The 20,941-nt window shown below is 44.0% G+C and overlaps 1 protein-coding gene and 1 pseudogene across 4 annotated transcripts in view; one reads left to right on the top strand and one right to left on the bottom strand.

Moving 5' to 3' along the window:
• Window positions 1-954: 954 nt before the first annotated feature.
• Window positions 955-20,941, bottom strand: part of TBC1D1 (TBC1 domain family member 1) — a 109,730-nt gene continuing 89,743 nt past the window's right edge. For 3 of the 4 annotated variants that reach the window (XM_066631704.1, XM_066631703.1, XM_066631702.1), the window contains 5 exons: window positions 17,240-17,484; window positions 14,753-14,912; window positions 7,335-7,504; window positions 6,413-6,583; window positions 955-2,584 (listed from right to left, as the gene is read on the bottom strand). In XM_066631704.1, the coding sequence (XP_066487801.1) occupies window positions 2,381-2,584; window positions 6,413-6,583; window positions 7,335-7,504; window positions 14,753-14,912; window positions 17,240-17,484 (950 nt within the window). In that variant the 3' untranslated portion in view covers window positions 955-2,380. The remainder of the gene's footprint in view (window positions 2,585-6,412; window positions 6,584-7,334; window positions 7,505-14,752; window positions 14,913-17,239; window positions 17,485-20,941) is intronic. The other variant, XM_066631705.1, reaches the window with a different exon arrangement.
• LOC136656646 (5S ribosomal RNA) lies at window positions 7,585-7,703 on the top strand (annotated as a pseudogene).

Raw genomic sequence — 20,941 nt, forward strand, 5'->3', positions numbered from 1 at the left:
TCCTTATGAGGAAAGGCTATGGCGTTTGGGCCTCTTCAGCCTAGAAAAGAGACGCTTCAGGGGGGACATGATTGAGACATACAAAATTATGCAGGGAATGGACAGAGTGGATAGGGAGATGCTCTTTACACTCTCACATAATACCAGAACCAGGGGACATCCACTAAAATTGAGTGTTGGGCGGGTTAGGACAGACAAAAGAAAATATTTCTTTACTCAGCGTGTGGTCGGTCTGTGGAACTCCTTGCCACAGGATGTGGTGCTGGCGTCTAGCCTTGACGCCTTTAAAAGGGGATTGGACAAGTTTCTGGAGGAAAAATCCATTATGGGGTACAAGACATGATGTGTATGCGCAGCCTCCTGATTTTAGGAATGGGTTAAGTCAGAATGCCAGATGTAGGGGAGGGCACCAGGATGAGGTCTCTTGTTATCTGGTGTGCTCCCTGGGGCATTTGGTGGGCCGCTGTGAGATACAGGAAGCTGGACTAGATGGGCCTATGGCCTGATCCAGTGGGGCTGTTCTTATGTTCTTATGTTTTATCTTGTTTTTTTTTAATTATGTTTTAAATTTATGTTTTTTAACCTTTGTTGTAAGCCGCCTTGGGTCCCTCTGGGGAGAAAGGAGGGGTAAAAATAAAGTTAATAATAATATTAACAGGGGAACATTCTTGCTTAACGAAATAAAGTTACATGCAGGCAGGTAGCCTGCACACTAGAGGGACCAACTAGAATGTTAAAGACACTGGAAATCCTAGCCCCTATGCCACCAGGGGCCAGGACCACAGGGTACTGCCCCACCCCACCATCTGGGGGCTTTCAGAGAGCCAGTGAGGCTGCACACCACCTCCTTAGCCCTCCAAATGCCTTCTGAGGCCTCCGGAAGGCCAAAAATCACTTTTGGGCTGAAAACCAGAAGTAACAATCTTTGGCCTTCTGGAGGCCTCAAAAAGCGGTCCCAGGGCTGGAGGCTGCATGAGGCCTTCCTGGCTCTTCAAAGGCCCCTGGACGGGGGTGGGTGGATAAGGAAGGTTGTGCATCTCTCTGTAGGTGCACACTGGCTGCCTGCATATTGCACCCTTCAGTTAAGCAAAAATGTTAAGCAAGAAACACTTGTGTTTCAATCAATACTAAAAAGAAACAAAGGTAATGAAGTGTGTGAGAGCTGCTATTTATAGAGTTTTTTTCCATATCTGTGGTTTCCGTATCCATGGGGGAGGGGGGCAGAAGGGAACCCCTGTGGATATGGGGGAACAACTGCACTTTGATTTGAAAAACAAAAGGATATCTTTTAAATGTGCGACCTTATCCAAAATGAACTTTGCTAAAATAACTGACATTCTTAATTTGAAAGTCAGCTATTCTTTGTAAAGCTGTTGCTAAAGTATGTTTTTCATGTCATCAGTACTGGTGGGGTGTACCTTCATAATTTCAGAAGATATCATTTGAAGAACAAGATTTCTTCAGAGGTGGGCAAGTGTCCATGAAACAAATGAAACTTAAACTGACCATCATTATACTCTCACTTGGGAAACCAAAGGCTCACCACACAGAGATTAAAAAATAAATAAAATGACACTTTTAAGGCATGTTCCGTCATAATGATAAGAGTTTCAGGCGTTGCCAATATACACATTATAGAAGAAAAAAGTATTGTGATCTGGTTGATGAGCGTCAACCATGCTATAATGTAGAATGCTAAAAGGAGCACACAAAAAGTATAATTAAAATATTACATTTATAAACAACAGACAATAATGCCAAAAATTATATGGTAAAAATTCAGCCTCCAAGGGCTCACAAAATTGGTGTCTTCAGGCAAAAGAAGTATTTTAAAAAACCCACAGTGGATACTTCAACTTCAGGCAAAGAAGAAGAGTCAGAAATGCACTAGGTCCAATCACAAATGAATACTATGTAGCCCCCTATGCAGGGGAGGGAATCAGTTCAGAAGTTCCAAGTGCCAACATTCTTCAGCACTTGTGCAGCACAAAAAAAATGAGTTTCCCAAATGCTTAATGGGTAAGCAGTATGAAGCCCTTGGGTAGAGAAGCACTTCCAGGGGAGTCTTGGCCTGCAAACATTTACAGTGAACTGGACATGATGCATACTCACACGTTCCGTTAAAAGCAAAAAGAAGACAAGGCAGCATAAAAGGTTCTGCTTGTTATATTGCATATATATGGATCATTCAAAAGAAAGTTAGGCATGAACACCCAGGAGCTTTCTCCATTAGGCAACAAGCTTCTCTTTTGTGCAAAGTCCTTTGTTTCACTCAACATTAAGGCATGAACTATGTGAAAGATTCCAAAGGCGGCTTCAGAAAAGGGTTCTGCCCTTTCTGTCTCTGTAGAACTTGCTTCCTTCATTCCATCTGCAGCTATCAGTCAGCAGCTTCCATATGGTCTTGCCTAGTAAGCAGAGGTTTTCCACTGGGGCTTGCTGAGTGTGTGTGCGACTTCTCCACTGTTGCCAGCAGTGCTTTTCTCTCCAGCTCTAGTGTAAGAACTGTTTGCTTCAGCTTGCTTTCATTGTTCAGCAAAATCTCAATCATTGCCTCTAGACTATGGATCTTTCCTTTCGCCATCTGAAATAAAAAACAGGAATCATAATCCCTGCTAACTGGCCCAAGAAGCACCTTTTAAAGTGGTGTCCTATATTTAGCAGGGGGAGAGCAACTGTCCGTCCTCATCCCAGCTTGGCATCTCTTCCAGTGGCCGTTGCCTCTTCTATATATATATTTTTTAAGATCATGAATGCTTTGGGGACAGAGAACCATTTATAGATTTATTTTACTATGCAGACTGCTTTGTGAACTAACCTAACCTTGGCAACCTTCAGTCTCGAAAGACTATGGTATCGCGCTCTGAAAGGTGGTTCTGGCACAGCGTCTAGTGTGGCTGAAAAGGCCAATCCGGGAGTGACAATCCCTTCCACACTGGGAGCAAGTGCAGTCTGTCCCTGGTCTGTCTCCCTGGCTATGGGCCTTCCTTCTTTGCCTCAGACTGTTGGCAAAGTGTCTCTTCAAACTGGGAAAGGCCATGCTGCACAGCCTGCCTCCAAGCGGGCCGCTCAGAGGCCAGGGTTTCCCACTTGTTGAGGTCCACTCCTAAGGCCTTCAGATCCCTCTTGCAGATGTCCTTGTATCGCAGCTGTGGTCTACCTGTAGGGCGCTTTCCTTGCACGAGTTCTCCATAGAGGAGATCCTTTGTGAACTACTCTTGCTGAAAAATGGTATAGAAGTATTCTTAATAATAGGCATCCCCATATCCGTGGGAAAAACGTTCCTCCCCTGGTATGGAAACTATGGATACAGGGGAACTCTATAAAAAGATTCAAAAAGTCCCCCCAGTGTGCACCCCCAATCATGCAAATTAATTATTTGCTGGTATTTGTAGCCTTCCTGAGACTCGATGGCTCTTTGCTGGCCTCAGAAGCAGGAAACACTCACAGGCATAATAGGAAGCAAGGCAGAGGACTGAAAAGAGTGTGATGCTGAGCTCTTTGAACTCAGAGATGGGTGTCGCATTCATTTCAGTCCTTGCTTCATGTGAGTGTTTCCTGCTTCCATTTTGTAGCCAGTGAGACCCAGGAAGGCTGCAAACACCAACAGATACATAATTTGTGCAATGGGGGAGGGCGACAGGAAGCATTTTTGAACTGCAGATAATTGAAATCATGGATACTGGAGCTGCAGATATAGGGGGATGCTTGTAATAATAAAAATAGCAATAATAATAATGCACACGGTATTTGTGGAGAAAGAAAAATAACTTGGACTGCTCACTCAGCAGGGTTTCTGTCCATCTTATGTGTCACCAAATATGCTGAAAATTGGATTTTATACATACAGCAATGCAATACAGAATTAAAAGTATTAGCCTAGATCAGTGTTTCTCAACCAGTGGTAGGGGTACCACCAGTACTTGAGATGGTGTCCAGTGGTTACTCATGGGACCTCTGCCACCCGGCTGCGAGACCAAGAATATGACACAGCAAACAGCAGTAGGAGGCTTGGCTCGGCAGCCAGAGCTCCAAAGCATGCTTTTCTGTGCTCGAAAAGCCCTCACTCCTACCTTGAGCCTCTTACTGGTGTTGTGCCACATCTGCCCTCCCAATCTGGAAGTAACTGGCAATTATGTCATTGCCAGTTACTTCCTGCTGGCTACTTTGAATGTTTTAATTCTGTATTCCTGTTGGATTGTTTATGCCAATAAAGGTGGAATGAATGAATGAATGAATGCCAGTTACTTCCAATAGTACTTCAAAGAGGTGGGCCATGTGAAGTGGTACAGTGGAGGGCAAACACTGAGAAGCACTGCTCTATATCAGTGGTTTGTCCCCTGCTCTACCACTTCACATCATTCACCTATTCAAAGTACCACCGGAAGTAACTGGTGATGACATCACTGCCAGTTACTTCTGGGTTGGGAAGCCAGATGCAACGTGACAAATACCAGTAAGAGGCTCAGGGTGGACAGGTTCCTCTTACAGCAGTTTGTTGTGTCATATTCCTGATCTTGCTACTGGGCAGCAATTGTCCAGGGGTCCTATGAGTACCACCAGACACCATCTCAAGTACCTCTGGTAGTACCCGTACCACTGGTTGAGAAACACTGCTTTAGATCTGTTTGGTAACTGACATCTCGCTCTCCACAGCCAGTTTTTGAGTTCTGCTTCTTACTCACATCTAGCCTGATCAAAATAAGGCACTAATAATGGGGTTATGCTGACAAGTGTAACGGTTCCAGTGATTCCCTCTGAATTGTTTGAAGACTGAAATACAGATACATGTGAATGAGTGGTTTTCTTTCTTCCCAGACATTGGGTCACCAAGACAGGTTTTGATCTACAACGTATGGGCTCTGCCCACCCCACCAAAATGATGGATATTTTGCTATTTAATAATCATTTAAATTTTGTCTGTAATATATTTTCTCTGTCCCTGGCAAATGTTGATTATTTAAGATTTAGAATGACTCAAACCTATAACTTAATACATAGCAGAAAAAATGAGAAAGCCAATAAATCTATGCTGGATTGACTAATAGATGTATGAATTTATCTACTAAGGAATTTTAATTAAGCATAGTGTAGTTAATCCAGAGCTACAGTTAGTAAGAACCTCATTGATACTGAGGTAAGGAAACATGAATCATCACTCAGTTCAAACAGAATGATGTCTGCCAAGGGCTGAGAAATTGGTTTTTTGCCTGTTTAGGTACAGCCAACTTTGATCTGGCAGCACTAAACTGAATGGTCATCTGTTTAGTGTTGGTCTCCAAGGCAGGAAAATAAGAGGCAGACTTCACACTTTTTAAAAATGTACCTTGGTGAGCAACAGTTACTCCATTTCAGGCATTTCCATGGATGCTACAACTCATAAAGCTCCTGTGGAGACTGTGTGGTTCATAAATATCTTCCCCTCCTGCAATCCGTTCTTTGGTTTCAGTTGCGTGTTATCCCAACGGTAGACACAGCTAGCATTTCAAGCACAATGTAGTGCTCACACAAGAGACATTCCAAAGTTGGGTAGAGACAGCCCTGATTTTGAGGGCTTCCGTTTATAAAAACGGTAATTTGCTAAATTATGAAAATCTGCTTAGGGAGTGGCTGTAGCTCACCTTTACTACATGCCACCCCGAAGGAGCTACTCGGATCTGCGGCAGCAAAATCACTGGTGCAAATCCTAATGGTTGGCAACCTTCAGTCTCGAAAGACTATGGTATAAGCCTACAGCACCCGGTATTCCCAGGCAGTCTCCCATCCAAGTACTAACCGGGCCTGACCCTGCTTAGCTTCCGAGATCAGACAAGATCCAGCATGTGCAGGGTAACAGTTGCTGCCTAGCAGACCGTGTAAGGCTGCTTAGGCCAGGGAGGGGGTTAGAGTGTGGGCTGTGCTGCCACAGCCCATCCCACCCCTCCTGGACCCGATCTGCCTCCTGGACTGCCCCCACCCAAAAAAACCTCCTCCCCACCCCTGTTCTGCCCTCCCACCACCCTCTTCTACCTCCTGGGTCAGCCTGACCTTGCTGAAGCTGGATCTGGTGCTGGTGCACATCCTTGTGTAGGCCTTGCTGGCTCATGAGTCAACACAAACATGCTTTACAGCATTTTCATGACACTCGCAGCTGGCTCAGGGGCTAAGGAGCACTAAGGATTGCACTCTGTTAGATGGGCTAATGTTCCGATTCCGTATAAGGCAGTTCCTTATGGGAGATTGATCAAATCCTATGGCTAAATGTTTTTCCACTATTCACCAATAAAGGTTCCCATGAACAGCTGTGCAAATACTTTCAAAATACAAAAATGCCACAACCATTGACACAAGCAGCTAGAACATGCAGCTCACCACATACCTGCAAATTTAGCCTAATACACATTATATAGGAAAAAAAAACCAAACTGTGTACCTGTAGCTCTTCAAGAAGATCGAAATTTTGTTTCCGTAAACTACTGTTGGCTTTTTCTAATTTAGCCATCCTCTGATTGTCATTGAGAGAAGAATCTATCAATTCATCCTGAAGTACGTGGTACTCAACTTCATAAGCTTGCAGCTGTTTGGAGATATCCATCTCAAATACCTGTTGCATAGGTAAAATGGAAGAGTGTCTTCATTAAAAAAAAAAGAAAGAGAAGAAAGCTTTCTTGGGAGATTGTTCATGTGTCTCCTGTGTAACATCTAGTTTGGTTCTTACAGCTGATAGGAAATAGTTAGTGGTTTACACGACTCTAATATAGAAGGACTTCCCATTCATTTCTTTTTCTCTTCTGTAATTTCATAGTCATTTTGCTACATAGCAGAGCAGATTGCATGAGGTCCCATTTGCGTATATATGATTTCCTGCTTTCAGGAAATAATGCACTCTATTCCTTGGACAGGATTTCAGTTCCTGTGCATAGGACATACAGGTTGAGCCTATTTATCCATGGATTTTATATCCACAGATCTAGCTCAACACAGGTTCCCTGGACCCACACTGAGCCAGATGTGGCCCAACCTGAAGCCTCTGGAGATTATCATTAATTATTATTATGAAATATATTTCTATACTAATTTTCAACAAAAATTAGTTCACAGATCAGTTTTCATAGCAAAATAAATCAATAAATGTTTCCCTGTCCCCAAATAGCTCACAATGACTGTGCACTGGTCGTGTCTGGAGGCTCTTCTGAAGCCTGGAGAGGCCACACATGTTTTACCACAAACCAGCGTGGTTTGTATTGCCACAAACCAGTTAAATAGGGTAAAAATACAAATACATTTCTTTATAGGGACATAAACTGTTCATGATTTTGCCATTATGTCTCTCTTGACAATACTCAGCTTTGTACCTGGTTAATTGTCTTTTCCATCTGCACTAAGCCCAGGTTTGGGAGAATACATTTAATGAAATCAACTATAGTTTCCAAGTTCTCATGTTGCAGAATCAAGGGTTTATGGCTTCCTAGCAGGCTTAAAGCCACTTTAAATATAACTTCTGACCCTTGGAGAAACAGCATATCTGAAAAACAAAGGGATGGGAATTCGGACAACAGAAGAAAAGAGAAATTAAGCAAGTTTGTGTTATGCATTGCAATAATTACTAATGCAACTGTTACCCTGCACATGCCCGATCTCGTCTGATCTCGGAAGCTAAGCAGGGTCAGGCCTGGTTAGTACTTGGATGGGAGACTGTGTGGGAATACCGGGTGCTATAGGCTTATATCATAGTCTTTCGAGACTGAAAGTTGCCAACCAATTACTAATGCAGAGTGTAGTGACGCCCCAGCTTGAGAAACCCTGGCTCCGTCCCCTGAAGGGGCAGGGGAAGGCATCAATGCAATCTCCAGGATTACACTGCTGCCAGGGACAAGGGACGGGTTTTCTACTTAGTATAGCCAGCTCCAGCCTCCTCGGTGGTCTGGGGAGCCTGGAGAGCTCTCTGCAGGGCTTCCAAAGTCTCCAAACTTCTGTAAAAAGTAAAAACAAAACCAAACAAAAAACCACCTCCTGTTTTCGTTGTGAATCTGGAAGTAAGCTTTTTTCTTTCTTTCTTTTTTTAAAACTTTTTACAGAAGTTTGGAGCCTTGGGAAGTCCTGCAGAGATATCTCAGGCTCTCTGGACCTCCACAGGAGGATAGAGCTGGCTGCAGGTAAGTAGGAAACCCCAGCTCGTCCCCGGCAGCAGCGTCATTCTGGGCAGCGTGATCACAAACTCCCTGAGAATTTGAGAACCACTGCACTAATGGTATCACCCAAAGTTATAGTGCATAGTGATGAGTCTTGGACCAGGAAGATCTGGGTTCAAATCCTCAGTCGTAATTCCTATTGAGGAACCCTGGGCTGGTAACACTCTCAGCCTAGCCCACCTCACATGTGAGTCCCTTTTGAATTGTGCAGGGGTGGAGGAGGGGCAGAGAGGGGTATAATGGGGTGGGTGAAGGCAGTGATGGGGCTGAGGTGTGCAGATCAAGTCTGGGGGTGGTGGGATCGGAGGCACTGGCGTATCCTATTCCCCTTCGTGGGCCTGATCTGTCAACATGGCTAAATTTGGATTTGTGCCAGCAATTTAGCTGGCATAGGTCTGAGTAGACTCGTTGTGCAGACTGGGGCTTTCCGCTTACCCGAGGAGACTTTCTGCCTGCTAAATTCCATCGCACAATGCAGCGCATGGCATGCTGGTGTCATTGCATTGGCACTGGGGAATTTGGCACTGGATTAGTCTGCGAGTTTTGCTGCTTTCTTGGAAATGCAAGATCCCTTGACTGTAAGCACCCAGCAGTCCTCATATGTTTGGTAGACTGTTGATAGTACATGCTAACAGAGCTGTATCCAGCTTGGTGAGTCATAATTTTTTAGGTTTGCCTTTGGCCTTCAAGAAGTTGGTAAGCCACTACATGCTTCCCAGAGATTCAAGAATCTCTATCAAGTATTGTTCTGGCGGTAGTAGGTATATCCTAATAATCCATTTTGAAAATTTAACACAACATGTGACATAAAGAGTTGTAAATTTCTGCACAATTCATCCATATATCAATTTTACATGTCAGTGTTTCTCAAACTGTGGGTCGGGACCCACTAGGTGGGTCACAAGCCAATTTCAAGCGGGTCTCCATTCAGTTCAATATTTTATTTTTAATATATTAGACTTGATGCTCCCATGGTATGTGACTGCATTTGGGGAAATGTTGCAGACCTGCACTTTCAACAGGCTACTCTGTATATACTTTTAACAATGTTAGTAAATGGAACTTACTCCTGGGTAAGTGTGGGTAAGATTGCAGCCTAGGATTGTTAAAAATTTCCCTGCTTGATGATGTCACTTCTGGTCATGACATCATTTCTGGTAGGTCCTGACTGATTTTCATTCTAAAAAGTGGGTCCTGGTGTTAAATGTGTGAGAACCACTACTATATATTATTCAGGAAAAGATAGGTGTGATCTGAAGAAGTACAGGAGGAAATATATAATTGTCTGAGACATTGTATATCACATTGCTTTGTGCTTATACTATTTTGCCTGCTACTGACAACTGTTCATTGCAGTCCAAAGTTATATAATTGCCATCTGTGGTAACAAATACGCGTATATCTGTTGCTTATGCTTTTCCCTTCTTGTAGTGGACTAAATTAATTTTGATTAAGGCATTCAGTTTAAGAGTGGAACTGTATAAAAATACCAAAACAGTACATGGTATGTGAAAACTGGGAGGGGACAATGCTGAAAGCATACCCAAGGAAAGCTAAAGTATAACTTAGGCCAAAAGCAGTGAGTATGTAAGAAATAGCACTATGAAAAATGCAGATCAACTCAAGGTGACCTATGTTTTATTACTGTACGAGCTGAACCAATTGCCTTGCTTCTCCGTAGAACACTGAACAGTTAAACAAGAGGCCAATTGTTTAAGAGCATATCCAGTCCAAAGACTTGCTGCAAACGGGCAATAGGCCAGCAACCATGCACTGTAGACATCCAAACGTATGTCAGCGTGACGAGAAGACCCTGGGATTCAAAAATTAAATTATCTACAATCTTGGACCAGGGCCAATATTGTCCTTCCAACTTTCTTCTACTACTTGAGCAAATAATAAAATATGTACAGGACCCTCTTATAACTGCGTATACAGTGGTGTTGAAAGTTCAGAGATAGAAACAGAGAGGTGGTTTTAAGGCACAAATACATTTTTATCTTGAATATCAGTTCTCAGACAGCTACCCTAGTGTTGCAACACAGAGATGAGCTATAAACCAGAAAGCTCCAGTTCAAACCTTGCCATATCCTTGAACTCACTTAGGTCTCTATTCTCCACCAGCAATATGGAAATAACACTGACCTACCTTACAAGGTTGTTATAAGAATTATTGAAACAATGCATGAGAAACATTTAATTCTAGAGTACTATATTAAATCATTACAAAATTTTTGATGATGGTGATAATACAGTGGGTCCTTGCTTTACAATGGTACTCTGTTGTAGTAACACCATTGTATTTTGAAAATATTGTACAGTGAACCCAAGAATGCATTTTTTGGGGAGGGGGCGATTTGTTCCAGGACCTTGGGAGCTTCAGTTTCTGCAATAGAACTAAGCCATTTCCCATTCTAAAGAGTGATTTAAAAGGTGCCTATTGCGCTGTGTAGGCCATGGTTATCTGTTTACACAATGTTGTACCTTTCTCTCAATACAGACAGATATGATGGTAAAAATGCTACTTCCAGCTGAGATGCTACCTAGAAGGCTTGTGTTTACACCAGTGTTTGCATCATCTACATCAGTGGTCTCCAAACAGAAAACCGCTGTGTCCTGAGAAAGCCCTCCCAGTCCTGAGTGGTGCTTACCATTCTGCCACGATGCTGCCTTTCTTTCAAGCTGACCTGGGCACAGAAGTGCAGAACAGTAAGTGCAACTCACAGGGAGGAGGGCTTTTTCCAAACCCCAGAACTGGGCCAGGATTTGGAGAGCCCTGGTTCACATCCTTCCCTCTGTACACACAGCTATTGTGTTAAAAATGCTGCCATTGGCTGAGACTCTATCAAATGCTTACATTCGCATAACTGATTGACAGCCCAATCCTATCCACACTTTCCTGGGAGTAAGCCCCATTGACTCTAATGGACTTACTTCTGAGTAGACATGTATAAGATTGAGTTGTGACTTATCTATCACCTACGAGGTCCAGCTGATGGCAATTGTCAACCCATTGTAAAGTGCATAACTTGTGGTATAGTGAACCTTGTTTTACTACAGAGAAGCCATTGTAAAATGGCTTTGATTGTAAACCCATTGTAAAGTGAGGGTCCACTGTAATTCATGGCCAGTGGGCTCTCGGGATAATAAAATCTGTTAGCACTGATTACAGGGCTGTATTACTTGCTGGACACTGGTAATGAAAAAAAAAACTTGTTGACAGGAAGACGCTGGGCTACCTGGTTTACTAAATTAACTTGGAACAAAATGCACCTCTTATCTTAAAACACATATATACTGGCTCTCTGAGTTACAAATGACCAATTTGTGGATGTCCAGATTACAGATGGCTGCATCATTGCTTTTGTGCACTATGTCATTTGTGGTGGTTTTGCACAGACACAATGGCACTGGGCTGGCAAAAGCTGGCTGGTTCAAGGTAAATATGTTCTGACTTCCAGACAGACTTGTTCTGACTTCCTGTCTGGAAGAGAACCAGTATATATGTTGGAGACTTATTATAAACTGTTTTTCAACCAAAAACAGTTCACAGCTGTTTACATAGCAAAATAAATAAATAAATGCTTTTGCCCTACAAAGTGCATCATGCAGTGAAAACTATAAAGTGTCTTGTAGCACCTTAAGGGCCCAATCCTGTGCTTGGTGGCACGGCTCCGTGCCTCTGAGCACTGTCACAAACATGCCATAAGGCATATTTGCCAGTCTCACCACTGGGCTCCCGTCAGTGCTAGCCCAGAACTGGCCGGTGCTGGGCTAGCGCGGGACGGTTGCCCAGCTTCCGCGGCTTGGCAGTCTCCCAGACCACTGAGCTGCGGAATGGTAGGCGGGGACGGGAACAGGGAGGAGGTATTCTGGGGAGGGGGGAGGCTGGTGGAGGGCAGAGAGAGAGAGAGCAGGGGGAGGCATGATGGGGAGGTGTGATGTGGGCAGGGGGACGGGCTGGAAGCATGCCGGGAGGAGGGACGGGAGGTCGGTCCACGGAGCTCTGCTCTGCAGGATTCAGGGCACTCGTGTACAGCTGTCCACCCTACATGAGTGGCTTTACCTTACCACTGACCTTTTGGTCAGCAGTAAAGTGAGTAGCCCCATTGTGGGGCTGCTTACCTTACTTGGGGGAAGGGGACAAAAGTCCCCTTCTCCAGAGGCACCTCCCGCAGTAGCTTGAGAGGCACAGGATCTGGCAGCAGCCCTTCTCGGTGCCGCTGAGTCTGGGTGCCCCGGGCAGCTCAGGACCGCATTGCCCATAGTAGCCAATTTTTGGTGGCATAGCTTATAGACTTTGTCAAATGAAGTGGGTTTTATTCTACAACAACTTGTGCCACAATGTGATCCATCTTAAAGGTGCTACAAGACCCTTTGTTGACTTTGCAGCCACAGACTATGACAACCTCTCTGGAAAAAAATAACTCCTTGAATAAAATTACTTGACTAACTTCATAAGAATTGTTTCTTGTGAAGCCTTGCTTCCACTGTAGCAAATTTAATTTGATTTTTGTCACATTTTTTCTCTATTCCAGCCTTTGTTTGCAGAGGTCATTTTATTTTGTGATCCGTACTGTCCTTTCAAATGCATTTGCATCCTTATAAAGTTTCATTTTTGTCTGTGAGAAGCAAGTGAAACAGAAAAAATGCATGATAATTTAAAGGAAAACAGCTTACATTTTGGAACGGAGTGCCAAAATCGATAGGGTGGGGTATATATAGATAACACATGTTTCAGTTTATTTGCATTCAACCCAGTAGACTGATAAGTAATGCCAGAGATTGTATTATTTTACTATGCATGCCTGTGTAGAAGAATGTTGGGTTATGATCTCAATGTGTTCCACTTGGAATGTCAGTTTGAGTTCATTCCAAAGGGCATAAGGACTATTTTTGTGACATCAACTGTAGGGGAGAGAAGTATGGCTGCTACCAAATTTTGTCAACCACGGAATTTAGATTGAACTATGTGGTTCTTTCAGGTTGGAAAACTGTTCCAAACTTACAGAAATCCAAAATGCTTTTATTGCACTTACTTGATGGGGCTGTCTGTAAAAGATGTTATACTATTGAAAATCACCCTATTCACTATTGTTCACTAATGCTTTGTTCCATTTTAATCAATGGACATCTTCTCCTTTGTCACAATTGCATGTGTACATGCAATGGCCACTGTCCCCTGGGGTTCATCCCCTGGGAAGCAGGTCAACACTATATGGATTGGGTAATCACATCCAGACAAGGAGATCCACATCAAGTTTCCACAAACACTCACAGACACTAAAATGTATGACACTTAAATATAGGTTAATGCCACTAGGTGCTTCTACTTCCCTTCAGGTTCACTGATGCCTGATACCCATCTTACTGCTCTTAGATGGGCCGTCTGAGGACTTGGGAGGCTATGAATGGGTAGAAATAGTTGGGGGAGGTAAGGATGGATCTTCCCAAGCTAGCTGATACATTAGATTTACCTAATTCCCCTTGTGAAGGGTGGTGGATGCCACAGTGCACAAGAGGTGTTATTTCCAAAATTGTTATAGCTTACTGCCATCACAGAAACTGCCTTTGATACTGCCTATCAAAAAAACAAAAAAATTGTTAACCAAACTGAAGATAATAGTCTTTTGATCCCAATCTTATTTTTTCCCCTTGCTGGTGTGCTGAAAAGGCACACACATTTATTCAGTGAGAGGAGTGGATCAAGAGTCTTCAGAGGCTAAAAGGGATTTAAATCCCCTTAGTCCTCCATAAGCCTCCCATTTTGCAATGGGTTCCTTGGACCTGTGCCAGCTCTTTAGCTGGTACAGGTTCAAGGAAAGAAAGGGGGTAGACAGGTTGTCCAAAGGATCTTGCACACACCACTGCTGCTGGATCCACCCCCTCCCACAGCCTCTCCACTCCCATTCCTTCTCGTTCCCTGCCCCATTTTACCCCATCCCCACCTGCGCCGCTGCCTTCCATGCTCAAGGATGCAACAAGGTCTGGTGCAACAAGGTCTGGTGCATGTCCAGGAAGTGCTGCCATCTCTTGCAGCAGTATTCCCAAAATGGCTACCGATACAGCACTGAGCGCTCAGTTGGCAGTCATTTTGTGATAGCGGAACTTCATTCCACTGTTGCAAAGTCTGGCATAGGATTGGGCTGTTTGAGAACTTTATGGGCCAATTGTATTAATCAGCCACAAACTTATTTTTATTTTGGGCAAAACATATCGGCCAAAGTATTATTAATAGGGACCCAAGTGATTTTATTCCTCAGAGACCATTCCTGTGTGGTTTCAAACAATATGGTATACAATTCAGACAAAGAAGCAAGATAACCACTTCTTCTGGCAAAAGACACACAAAAAGCAGTGTGGAACACATTTACTATGAACTGTCTGTCTCCATTTTCTAATCTGAGTAACTTTGTGAAAACCATTTGCATTCTACTAGCTGATTTTCTCAGACTTATAAAATAGCTCATAAAAAGATAGTGAAAACCTCTCAAATTTTTAACAAGCTATATCCTTAATTGCAACTGACAAGCAGATATCAACATGGCTCTAAATTATCCTCAACAATAATAGTGACTTACCAAACACTCTAGCTACAAATCCCAAGGGGAACTGAGAGGCAAACATTGTAAGGAACCAGGGGGCAGCATATAGACTAGGCCCAATTTCATGTGCTTCAAAGTGATTATAGAGATCTCTGTGGTAGTCATGGAGGAGTCGAGACAGTTGATACATCTGGATCTGCAAGGTCACAGAAAAAGAAACTAAACAGTAAATAAAACAGCAGCGCTCAATGGTATCTTTTTAAGATGTGCATAATAAGCCAGTGGTTGTCCTCAATGAACTTTCAAGTACTTGACCACAAGTACTGCTGAATTAGAATTGTCTCCCTTTGCATCCAGTGCAGCTGCACGGAACCATGAAGGTTGAAGGGAAAGAGGAAGTACTGCTAGGCAACAGACAGCTATTGCTAGTCTTGCACATCCTCTGAATCCCTAAGGTTTTTAAAAGTGAGTTAAAACACTACAGTTTAGGGCTAATTCGTGCCCATCACACATATTCAATATGGCTGCATTCAAGGATAGAAAGACTTGCTTTCCTCAGAGGCAACTCAAAAAATGTGATGACTCTAGAAATGTTTAACAAGTGGTGTTTTTTATTTTACTCAGAAGTAAGCCCAGTGTTTTCCATACATAGCTCCAGAAGGATCTCTCCAGACTGGCAGAATGGGCAACAAAATGGCAACAGGCATGTGGATGCGGGACAACCCGTGGACATTATATATCTGGACTTTCAGAAGGCATTTGACATGGTCCCTCACCAAAGGCTACTGAAAAAACTCCACAGTCAGGGAATTAGAGGACAGGTCCTCTCATGAATTGAGAACTGGTTGGAGGCCAGGAAGCAGAGAGTGGGTGTCAATGGGCAATTTTCACAATGGAGAGAGGTGAAAAGCGGTGTGCCCCAAGGATCTGTCCTGGGACCGGTGCTTTTCAACCTCTTCATAAATGACCTGGAGACAGGGTTGAGCAGTGAAGTGGCTAAGTTTGCAGATGACACCAAACTTTTCCGAGTGGTGAAGACCAGAAGTGATTGTGAGGAGCTCCAGAGGATCTCTCCAGACTGGCAGAATGGGCAGCAAAATGGCAGATGCGCTTCAATGTTAGTAAGTGTGAAGTCATGCACATTGGGGCAAAAAATCAAAACTTTAGATATAGGCTGATGGGTTCTGAGCTGTCTGTGACAGATCAGGAGAGAGATCTTGGGGTGGTGGTGGACAGGTCGATGAAAGTGCCGACCCAATGTGCGGCGGCAGTGAAGAAGGCCAATTCTATGCTTGGGATCATTAGGAAGGGTATTGAGAACAAAACGGCTAGTATTATAATGCCGTTGTACAAATCTATGGTAAGGCCACACCTGGAGTATTGTGTCCAGTTCTGGTCGCCGCATCTCAAAAAAGACATAGTGGAAATGGAAAAGGTGCAAAAGAGAGCGACTAAGATGATTACGGGGCTGGGGCACCTTCCTTATGAGGAAAGGCTACGGCGTTTGGGCCTCTTCAGCCTAGAAAAGAGATGCCTGAGGGGGGACATGATTGAGACATACAAAATTATGCAGGGGATGGACAGAGTGGATAGGGAGATGCTCTTTACACTCTCACATAACACCAGAACCAGGGGACATCCACTAAAATTGAGTGTTGGGCGGGTTAGGACAGAGAAAAGAAAATATTTCTTTACTCAGTGTGTGGTTGGTCTGTGGAACTCTTTGCCACAGGATGTGGTGATGGCGACTGGCCTGGATGCCTTTAAAAGGGGATTGGACAAGTTTCTGGAGGAAAAATCCATCACGGGGTACAAGCCATGATATACATGTGCAACCTCCTGATTTTAGAAATGGACTATGTCAGAATACCAGATGCAAGGGAGGGCACCAGGATGAGGTCTCTTGTTATCTGGTGTGCTCCCTGGGGCATTTGGTGGGCCGCTGTGAGATACAGGAAGCTGTACTAGATGGGCCTATGGCCTGATCCAGTGGGGCTGTTCTTATGTTCTTATGACACATGACGATGGCTCTAGCAGTAAGTTTTGCCACTGGCTGGTGGCAGAGCATTCCGGTGGGGGGAGGATGGGGAGGAGCAGAACTGGGTGGGGGAGAGCGGGAGGAGGGGAGAAGCGGGCCCAGGAGGGGGGCGGACATGGCGGCAGGCTCTCCCACCATATCATAATCCCCCCCCCCCAGGCTGGGAAACCTGACACAGGTCTTTTCAAATCTGCGTCCGCTGAATAGCGGGTGAAGATTCAAGGAGACCCATTGAGGCCTCTGGGTTTTGCATGGGGTAAGGGAACATAGGTTCCCTTTCCCCAAGGAGAGCTAGCATTGGGTCCTTGGCGCCACTGGACTTCAGCAGATAACTGATATTGCCCCATTGCCCGTTATAACTGATATTGCCCCATTTTGCTCCTTTCCTTTTAATGATTCTGAATGCCCAGTTTATACAAATTCACACAATATTTATTTATTTTGGAAAAACTCAACAAAATAAAAAGACCAGCAGGGAGTCATACCTGTAAAATTGTCATGTCGGGTCGATACTGCTTCCGAAGGCCCATGTCAAACATAAGGAACTTGAGCATCATGAAAGCCTCTTCTTCACTCATGTGAAGCAACAGTACACCTGCTACAAAGCTGAGACCCTGGCAATAGCCTACTTCTGGATCCAGGAGGGAATAGGCTTTCAAGATATTGTAGAGAGACAGCTGCCCAGCTCCAAGTTGAGCAGAAAAATATGGGTGTGTTGGAAAGGTGCGCCCTGTGAAAATAATGATTTAACACAAACATCAATAAAAGCAAACCTGTCATGATGTTACGGGAAGAAAAGAGTAATTTTCAGGCTGCTTTATCAAAGAAACTAGAAGGTCAAATTTCTTAGGAACTATCGATTCAGTGCTTTAAATTCAATATAGCCTTGGCACTCTAGGTAAAAGTAAAGAATGAGATCTGTTTGGAGAAAGTTAGGTCTAGATCAGGTGTGGAATAAGATAGATTCTTGACCAGAACTGTCTCCCCTTTCTTTGAGGTTCTTATGGAATTTTCTCCACAGATCTTCCAGGGAGTTCTTTGCCCATTTTCATGATAGGCTTATGGATCTTAAAAGCAGCAGCAGGAGAAATGAAGGAAGGATATGGTTTGGGGCACATTTTGTGTTGCCTATGCCTATTTCTATGGCACGGCCAAGGGAGAAGTTGCCGGCTTTAATCTCTTCCATTTAGACCAGAAGACTGTCAAAGAACTCTCTACTCTCCTCCCCTCCCCTCCAGTCTTGGCAGATCTACATATTCTGTAGTACAGAGTTTCAGGATTTAGCAGCAACTAGCAGGAAAGAGGTTTTAGCAAAACAGTCCCTAGGAGATATACTATTTGGTCTCTGTCCCAGGTGCTGAGCTTCTGCTCCCCATATTCTGCTGCTGCTGCTGTAATTGACCTATATGGCAGCTCAGACAGCCATCTCAGACTAGGAGTTCAATCCTATCTTTTCCCCCTCCCCACTGGTGCAGCCAAGACAAAAACAGGGGTGCTGTACCCAGTGTGTGTGTGTGGGGGGGGGGGAATCAGGAGGTTTTTAAGGGGAATGGGAAATTATTTTCCCTTACCCCTCTGTAAGCCTCCCACTCTGCAATGAGTCTCTGTAGCTGGTGCAAGTCCAAAGAGTCAAAGGGAGCAGGAGGCTTGCAAATTGGGGATAGGAGCTGGTGTGTGCCATCATTGCCAGATCCACTCCCTCTCACAGCCTCCCTGACCCCCATTCCTCCCCGCTGCTGCCTTCTCTGGTGGGTGCAACAGGGTCCATCAGCGATAGCGGAACACTGCCACCTCCTGCACACTGGGTCAGCAGCCATTTTACGACAGTGGAACTCTGTTCCACTGTTGTAAATGCCTCTGCATGAAAGCCAAATCTGCAATAGGACTGGGCTGTTAGAGTAGTTCTCTACTGATACCTATAGTGAGTGAGCATAAAAACGGTAAGTATTTTGACCTGTCATGGAGATCTGATTTAACAAAGCTACATTAATTAACAGAGAGTGCGACGAAACTGGTTTGCAGGCTACTTTTTAAGAGTTCCAAATATATCCTGGCATCTATCAGGTTATGAACGCCAGTTCATAAACCTTAGTGTGAAAACTGATGGAAGGGAATAGAAATATATACCAAACAAGGCAAAGTAGTAGCCCACACAATCTAATGCAGGGCATGTCTTTTCTTCATACTTTTTAGACAAACATGTTGTCTGGCCCCTAACCTATTCCTCATCTGATCATAACTTCTGCTAGGATTGTTCTGCAATAAAAGGCTTTCTTAAGCACCTATCAAACCAGATATGTTATCCCTGCTTCCTTATAACCAAGTTAATAAAGAAAACTGGAAAACTCCTCTTATGTTAATAATAATAAAAAACCCTTTTGTTTATAAAATTCTACTATGATACATTATCACACTAAATGCATAAAGCCTCTAAAACTGTTTCGGAAGGAACAGGGAAAGTTTATCGTTTGGAAGCACAAAGAGAAAAAGAGAGTGCAAGCAAGCAAGCAAGCGTCAGAATCATTTTTGGCTCTCAGAAGCCAGAATATAGTCAAGAGAAAGGATAATTCCTGCTTTCTTCTAGTGTAGCTAAAGTGTCTTTTGTAGCTTCTCCCTTTCACCCCACCCTTTAATTTGTATTGAGGTATGTTGTCTTGCCAGATACTATCAGAGCCTTCACTTTAAAAAAAAGGCAAAGCCTGAAGCTAAGGCTTTCTGCACACAGATTAGAGCTTGCGGCACAGCATACTAGGAAGACTGTGTTTGATTTCTGGATCTGGCTACTCACTGCCCAGGCTGGCAGGGAACCGAGTGCTTCTGCAGATGTAGCGTGCTTTGCTTCTTAACTGGAAGGGCAGCTTGCTTTGCACTGCGGTATCCTCCCTGCCCAAAACAGGAGCCATTCCAACACACACTGAACAGCCCTATTCAAAGTCTCCTGTTTGGCAGAGGTACCAATAAGTCACTATGAAAGCATGCACTAACTGGAATGGGCAAAAGAAATTCAGAACGGAAAAGCCCTGTGAAGGGAAGAAGGAAGGAGCACAGTGCTTAACCTCTTTAATCACACGGTGCCATGGCTCAGAAATTTCTGGAAGCCCCCACTCACTGGAAAAATTGGGAATAAAATCCAGTCATCTGCAAGGCTGCAGTTTCATGTGTTTGATGCATCAGCATTACACATCATATAAGAGATGTGTATGGGTGTATGGACTCAGTTGTGAAAGGAACCTTGAACATGCTCTACATGTTCTTTTCTAGCAAACTCTAAAGCAGGGGTGTCAAATTCATTTAATACAGAGGGCTGAATAGCATTCACAATCTCTACTGAGTGCCTGAAGTGATGTCATTAGGCAGGAAGTGATGTCATTTAGCAGGTCATGACCAGAAATAAGCCTTTTTTCTCACTAAGCTGCAAATGACAGAAGAGAAAATGCACAAATCTAGATTGTATTTTCAAGATATGGGATAGCCTAGTTATTATGTGGGTCACCCTTTTAGCAGTGACACGTCAGCACAGCTCAGCAGCTGCGAGCAACTATCGGTGATGCTGGGAAGCTCAAGGGACAGATAAAGAGCTTGTGGGGGCTGCATCCAGCCTGCAGACCTTATGTTTGGCACACCTACTCTAGAGGAAGGAGAAAGAGTTTCCAGCACACAAGAACGTAAGAAGAGCCCCGATGGATCAGGCCAAAGGCCCATCTAGTCCAGCTTCCTGCATCTCACAGTGGCCCACCAGATGCCTCAGGGATCACACAAGACAACAAGAGACCTGCATCCTGATGCCTTCCCTTGCATCTTCCCTTGCATTCTGAGCAGAGGCTCCCCCCTAAGAAAAAGCCCAAGAAACTGGCAAAGTATTTACTCAAAGTAAATGTGAGTGAGATTTTGCAGCTTTTTATGGAAAGGAAGCACAATCCAACAATACTGTATATTCCGAGAAAAAATATCTAACCATTCAAATTCTAACACTATTATCCATTTAAAAAATCCAAAAAGCGATTGCACTGTTCTCATAATCAAGTTAAAATAAGCAAGTAGAATGTCATACACACAATGAGGAGCAGTGGTGTCAAAATGGTTGCTGCTGCATCCTATGCATGCCAGGCAGCCACCAGCATCTCCTCAGGGGATGGGGACATTTGTCCCCTTCCTCCAGGCAAGGGTGCAGGTCCCTTGTCAGGCTG

The sequence above is a fragment of the Tiliqua scincoides genome, chromosome 6 (assembly GCF_035046505.1).
Source record: "Tiliqua scincoides isolate rTilSci1 chromosome 6, rTilSci1.hap2, whole genome shotgun sequence".
Classification (NCBI taxonomy): domain Eukaryota; kingdom Metazoa; phylum Chordata; class Lepidosauria; order Squamata; family Scincidae; genus Tiliqua; species Tiliqua scincoides.